General features: G+C 38.0%; 1 protein-coding gene across 1 annotated transcript; it reads right to left on the bottom strand.

Moving 5' to 3' along the window:
• Positions 1 to 1791: 1791 nt before the first annotated feature.
• LOC113356063 lies at positions 1792 to 3639 on the bottom strand. The gene is made up of 4 exons (XM_026599076.1): positions 3238 to 3639; positions 2965 to 3186; positions 2368 to 2835; positions 1792 to 2163 (listed from the first exon to the last, which is right to left on the bottom strand). Exons 1-4 carry the CDS (start codon positions 3637 to 3639, stop codon positions 1792 to 1794), a joined length of 1464 nt encoding a protein of 487 aa, XP_026454861.1.
• Between the last annotated feature and the right edge of the window lie 3212 nt (positions 3640 to 6851).

Genomic DNA, 6851 nt, shown 5'->3' with positions numbered 1-6851 from the left:
TGCAATCTCGATTCGTCAAAGATGGTTGATCTTAGTTCAGGTTCAGTTACAAATCCTAATCCGAGTGTTGTTGTAAACCAGCAGAAATACCAAACTGCCATTCAATACCACTCTATAAACTCTCCGTTCATGCCATGAAAACGCTTCACTTATGCCCAATTCCATATCTCAATTACACTAAACGACACCAAACAAACCCCCAGAATCCATCAATCGAACTCATGGAATAAACCCCCAAATTCAATCGATGTTGTATGAAAAAAGAACGAAATGATTGGCTTGAATCTCGACCCCAAAACTCCACAGATCCACTCTCGTTGAAACTGTAGGAATTCGAAATAATAAGCACCTGCATCTCCTGGCTCTTTCTCACTGAATCTCGATCTCTCGCCATTGAAAATGGTTGTAATAATAGCACAAAAAGAATGTGGTGGAAGAGCTGCCACGTGGGTGTACAAGGCAGACCACCACAGGCCCGACCTCTTTTGTTGCCTTGAGATTTGTTGTCGCAAACACCATTCAACTCATCGTTTAGCCATTTATTTTCCGGGTAAACGGGTTTCATTTGTAATTCCTGTAAATGACTTAAAACAACATTATTAGCCAAATATCGAGACCTAGCTAGTATAAATATGGGTATAAAAATGTCGCACTTACTTGCTTATCAAACTCCCCCACGCTTACATTTTTCTAGTGCCGAGAAAAACAAGAAAAAAAAGTATATCCGCTACACAGCTGGATATGGAGAGACGTCTGCTAAACAGCTAGACGGAACCACTAAACAGTGGTTAAGAAATGTCCGCTAAACAGCTAGACGAATCCGCTACACAGCTGGATTAAGGGTGTCTTCTAAACAGCTAGACGAATCCGCTAAACAGCTGGATTAGAAATGTCCGCTAAACAGCTAGACAAAACCACTAAACAGTGGTGTAGAAAGATCGCTAAACAACTGATCTTATCATGTAAAATTTTCACTTCATTTTTTCATTTCATTTTTTTATTTGGATTAAAAAGTGCAAGCAAACAATGAAACAATGAAACCTGAATATGCAGGCAGAGAATCATAAAAGCATGGATTTAATTTACCCCACCCCCAACCTAATTTCTACATTGTCCTCATTGTGGAAGTGGTTAAAAACAGTTCAATAGGTGGAAAGGGTAATCAGCCAAGCACAAACATATTATTCATGATAAAGAAAAGAAAGAAAATAAAACAAAACTACATTATTTTACCACTGTCGCAGGTCAGTTCGGTTGCATTTAGCCCATGCAACAAGCCTTTAAACCTCAAGCTCGCACAAGAGGATGAGTCTTTCTCTTGAGGGCTTCCAGTTGTGATACCCACAAACACATCAGAAGAAGGTTGTCTCCCTAAAGCGCTGAATTTTATGTCTCCAGCCAGACATCTGCAAAACACATCCAATCAAACATAAGAAGGATCCTCCAGAGTCGTGGTATCGACTTTTGGATTCACAAGTTCCAAAAATGGCTTCAAAAGCTGCACATTAACCTTGAATATGTTGCTGTCATTAGGAATGTGAATGTCAACAGTACCATCACGAAATTCATTTTTAACAATAAAAGGGTCTTTCCATCGTGACTTGAGCTTATCAAAAAACAAATGCAAACCAGAATTGTAGCAAAAAACTGGTTCAACTATTTCCCTAATAGCATGCTTATCAAGAAAAAAATTCATTTTACATTTGCAGTCTGTATCACCCTCATTTCTGATCTCATGAAGCTCATTGAGCTGTGACTTCCTATGTGCGCAAATACTAGGATCAAGTCCTTTCATTCCGCAATACTACATTCTGGGGCACTTATATGCTTCCTAACAACATGTGAATGCATTGTCTTATGTCTCTCATTAAGTTCAGATGGTATGAAAACTTTAACATCTTTATTTTGGCCTAAAACATCAAAATTCAGTTTACTAGTAAAGGGATTAAGGTCGGGCTTTGGGAATTCCACGGATGGAGACAATGGCTCGGTCTCACTAATTTGAAATGACTCAAATCTAGACTGCCACTTATCCATATCTAGCAATAGGGATGAATTCAGTGAAGAATTCACTTCTTCAATATATCCATCCTCATCGAAATCCAACAGATTAGGAAGACAATCTTCTAAAGGAACTTTTGCTTCTAGATGAAATGCTTTTTCCTACACACATGTTTCAATCATATTAACTTCATGAATATCATCTCTACCACCTAGATCTTTACATGCATCAAATATGTTCAACTCAACAGTCATATTTCCAAATGAAAGGTTCATTATTCCAGTTCAACAATTAATCAAGGCTTTTGCAGTTGCAAGAAAAAGACGACCTAAGATGACAGGTATTTCTTTACTAGCATTAGATACATGTTGAGTATCCAAAATGATAAAATCCACCGGATAGTAAAATTTATCGATTTGAATTAACACATTCTCAACTACCCCTCTCGGTACTTTAACTGATATGTCAGCAAGTTGTAGAGTGATCGAGGTGGGTTTTAATTCACCTAAGCCCAACTGCTCATAAACCGAGAAAGGTAAGAGATTTACACTAGCTCCCAAATCCAGAAGTGCTTGTTTGATCATGAAATCCCATATTATACAAGAAATAGTAGGGCATCCCGGATCTTTATATTTGGGAGGAGTGTTATGTTGAAGAATAGAACTTACATGTTCCGTGAGAAATGCCTTTTTCTGTACATTGTGCTTCCTCTTGACCGTGCAGAGATCCTTTAAGAACTTGGCGTAAGCTGGAACTTGCTTAATCACACTCAAGAGAGGTATGTTGATCTTCACCTGCTGAAAAACATCAAGGATATCCTTATTATCAGCCAACTATTTAGTATACAATAAACAATGAGGAAATGGAGCATGCATCTTTCTATCTATTTCAGAATGTTCATTTTCAGTATCATTGTGACCATCACTACTCTTAAACTCTAGAGACTTCTCAGGTTCGTTCACCTTCATCGGAGTCTCAATCACCTTACCATTTCTAAGAGTGGTGACAACATTAGCTTGCTCCAAGTTAGAATTTTTAACCTCAAATTGGCATTTTGGGTTAGGTTGAGTTTGGGAAGGCAATGTCCCTTTCTCCCTAACATTGAGACGTGATTCAATTCTAACTATGCTAGTTTTCAACTCATTTAAAGTCTTCGTAACATTCTGATTTATCGGTGTTTGTCCCTACATAAAAGTATGTAAAGTATCCTAAAGAGAATTCTTATGAGGTGGCACATAAGGGTTACTAGATGAAGACCCTTGGGGAACATTAACACCATTCATTGTAGGACCATTCCTCCAACTGAAATTAGGATGGTTTCGCCAATTTGGATTGTATGTTTCTGAATATGGGGAGCTAAATGGTCTTTTATAAGTATCCATGGAATTTGCTTGGTCATTTAACACTTCCTGAAATGCTGGAATTGTAGGACAATCCTTAGTGTAGTGTTCAAGACTTTCGCAAATACCACAAGCATGTTCGACCGAATCAACTACCTTAACTACATTTGGTTTCTGAATCGCATCAACTTTCCTCTGCAAACTAGCAATCTTAGCATTCAAGTCATGTTCTTCGTTCAACACATACATTCCAGGCCTAGAACTAGCTAAAGCTTTGGACTTATTTCCATCTGTCATGCCTGAAGTGTCCAAATTTTAGGAGTTTTCTGCTAGCGAATCGAAGTAAGTCCAAGCATCATCAGGTGATTTATTCAAAAATTTCCCATTACACATCATTTCAACAAACTGACGCATACATGAATTCAAACCATCATAAAAGAAGTTAATTACTCTCCAAATTTCATAACCATGATGAGGGAAACTAGAAATAAAATATTTAAATCTCTCCAAACACTCGAAAAACGACTCATTTTCCTTTTGAGAAAAATTCATTATACATTTTCTAAGAGTGATTGTTTTGTGAACTGGAAAAAACTTTTTCAGAAACTCTCTAGTCATTTCATTCCATGTCCTAATGCTATTTGGTCGCAAAGAATGCATCCAAGTCTTAGCTTTCTCCTTTAAAGAAAATGGAAATAATTTCAGTTTTACGACATCTTGAGTTGCAACAACAAAGGGCATAGTAGTACAAACCTCATCAAATTCTTTCAAATGTATGTATGGACTCTCGGATTCCAATCCATGAAACTTAGGCAGTGCTTGTATCTTCCCATACTTAATCAACACATTGCCAGCATTAGCCGGAAGAACTATACAAGGTATAGAAGTCCTTTCCGGCTGAAAATAATCCCTAAAGGTTATAGGTCCATAAACATTGGTTGCGGCTTCAACAACTATTCTAGCAGCTTCAGCCTCAGCCGCTAATCTCTCGACTTCACCTGCCATTGGATGACTAGGGTGATTATCTAATGCCCTATTAGCTAAACAGTGATAGTTACGCGGTCGATTAAAATGATCAGACCTAGAATATTTCATACACAAAAGAAACAAGAAACATATACAATGTTACCCAAATGGTTGTGCTTTCGGCAGTATTTCATCCTAATCACAACTGAAGCAACAACACTTGTTCCCTGCACCCGTAGCAGCTCCTAATGTCGCCAAGTCTTTAGAGCTATCTTACTCCCTGTTAAGAAGCAACAGAAATCAGCAAACTCTAAAACAAAACTTAAAATAAACCTATGCAAAACTTAATTCTAAGGAAAACTAAACAATCCCCGGCAGCGGCGCCAAAATTTGATCACTCTTTTCAGAGTATCAAAGATAAAGAAGTGTAATATAGTCGTTTTCGAACCACAGAGATTGTTGGTGCTCAGAAAAATTGTTTAGCAAAGAAATAATATGATTTTGATTGGTAATTGAGAAAGCAGAGAACAATATTTGTAAAAGAAAGGAATAAGTGGTTGTTGTATCTACCAAGACTTTGAGGTTCCACCTAATGCATAAGTATTATGTGATCAAATTATAACTCGAACAGAACTGAATAATGATTCGTTCTACCCGGAAGATATATCAAGTTTGGATTTTAAAGTAACGAAAACAAATACCATATCATGACTGATTGATTATGTTTCTAAAATAAAGTTCAATTGAAAAATGTCACAAGGATTCCCTAGCATTCAATGTATCCGGAAATCACAATGAATCTAAGAAGTTTGTAGACATCATCAACACAAAAATGCAATCAAACAGAGACAAAGAAATGGACTAAAACATGAAATTCATTTATGATCACTGTAAAGAATACTAAAACCCATTAAGCTTCCCCTCTTTTCTTGGCAGAGAGGGGTTTAGCTTCTCATTGTTGTGTATATAGCCATTAAAAGTATTCAATCAAAAACTCTAACACACAAGAGAACTAAAAATAACTGAATTAAATAGAAAGCAAAAGAAAATTCAGATTGCAGTTTTCAATCGTACCCTTTTGGTTGGTTCTTCTTCTCCATTTATACAGCAACAACTTGACTTGTTCTCTGACTTCTAGCTCAACGAATTAGTCCCATCTTCATGCCAAAAAGACCTGAACCAACCCGTATTCATCTTTTCATTCAGTACATAGAAAATAGTTGTAATCTCTTCCTCCTGTTTCTGCCTAAAGATAGCTGAAATCAGTTGTTGACTACCTGTATTCGACTCATCTCTTGAGTAGGTGCTGTGGAGACTCCACACTGGACCAAATAAAATCCCATATGAAATGTAAACCAGCAGTAATACCAAACTGCCATTCAATACCACTCTATAAACTCTCCGTTCATGCCATGAAAATGCTTCACTTATGCCCAATTCCATATATCAATTACGCTGAAACGACACCAAACAAACCCCCAGAATCCGTCAATCGAACTCATGCAATAAACCCCAGATTCAATCGATGTTGTTTGAAAAAAGAACGAAATGATTGGCTTGAATCTCGACCCCAAAACTCCACAGATCCACTCTCGTTGAAACTGTAGGAATTTGAAATAATAAGCACCTGCATTTCCTGGCTCTTTCTCACTGAATCTCGATCTCTCGCCATTGAAATGGTTGTAATAATAACACAAAAAGAATGTGGTGGAAAAGCTACCACGTGGGTGTACAAGGAAGACCACCACAGGCCCGACCTCTTTTGTTGCCTTGAGATTTGTTGTCGCAAACGCCATTCAGCTCATCGTTTAGCCATTTATTTTCCGGGTGAACAGGTTTCATTTGTAATTCCTGTAAATGACTTAAAACAACATTATTAGCCAAATATCAAGACCTAGCTAGTATAAATGTGGGTATACAAATGTCGCACTTACGTGCTTATCAGCTGCTAGCACTATCAACGACGGTGGTACTTCAGAGACTACTCCCGCTTCTAACAACGGTACTGGCGGTACCACCCTCCTCAAACCAACATCAGAAACAATCCTCTCTTCGGCCGGTCTCTTGAAGAAATCAGAGAAAATCCGCTCACCATAGGTGATCTCATGAAGGTGCAAGAGACTCTCGCCGAAAATCAGATTGACATGGATACCACTCAGAAAGAGTTATGCACTTATCTCAAAACTCTCACAGACAAGATGTCAGAGAAAACACAGGAGAAAGGAAAATCCAAGTTCACATCCCCGGCTGATGATCCTGAGATCTCTCCAATTCATGTGGTGGATGATGATGAAGTCCGCAAATCTACATATGACCCTCCAGCGAAAGAACCATCCAGTTTCATTACTCGTAAATATTTGGAACGCCTCTTGGAGAACCGTGGAAAGGATAAGACATCTTATGTCCATCATCACCAACCTCCATACCCTGCTGCTACGCAAATGATTCCTCTTCCAAAAGGTTATAGCTCTCCAACATTAACTCTTTATGATGGAACAGAAAATGCTCGAGAACATGTTTCTCGGTTTCTGGAATCATTGGGC

The sequence above is a fragment of the Papaver somniferum genome, chromosome 1 (assembly GCF_003573695.1).
Source record: "Papaver somniferum cultivar HN1 chromosome 1, ASM357369v1, whole genome shotgun sequence".
NCBI lineage: Eukaryota > Viridiplantae > Streptophyta > Magnoliopsida > Ranunculales > Papaveraceae > Papaver > Papaver somniferum.
The sequence above is the reverse complement of the archived record's forward strand: the minus strand, read 5'-3'. Positions and strand labels throughout refer to the sequence as shown.

Coding starts and splice junctions, on each gene's coding strand:
- LOC113356063 (XM_026599076.1), bottom strand. CDS start 3,639: ATGACAGATGGAAATAAGTCCAAAGCTTTAGCTAGTTCTAGGCCTGGA. Junction 3,187..3,237: donor CTTCATCTAGTAACCCTTAT/GTGCCACCTCAT, acceptor ACTTTTATGTAG/GGACAAACACCGATAAATCA. Junction 2,836..2,964: donor TGATTGAGACTCCGATGAAG/GTGAACGAACCT, acceptor TATACTAAATAG/TTGGCTGATAATAAGGATAT.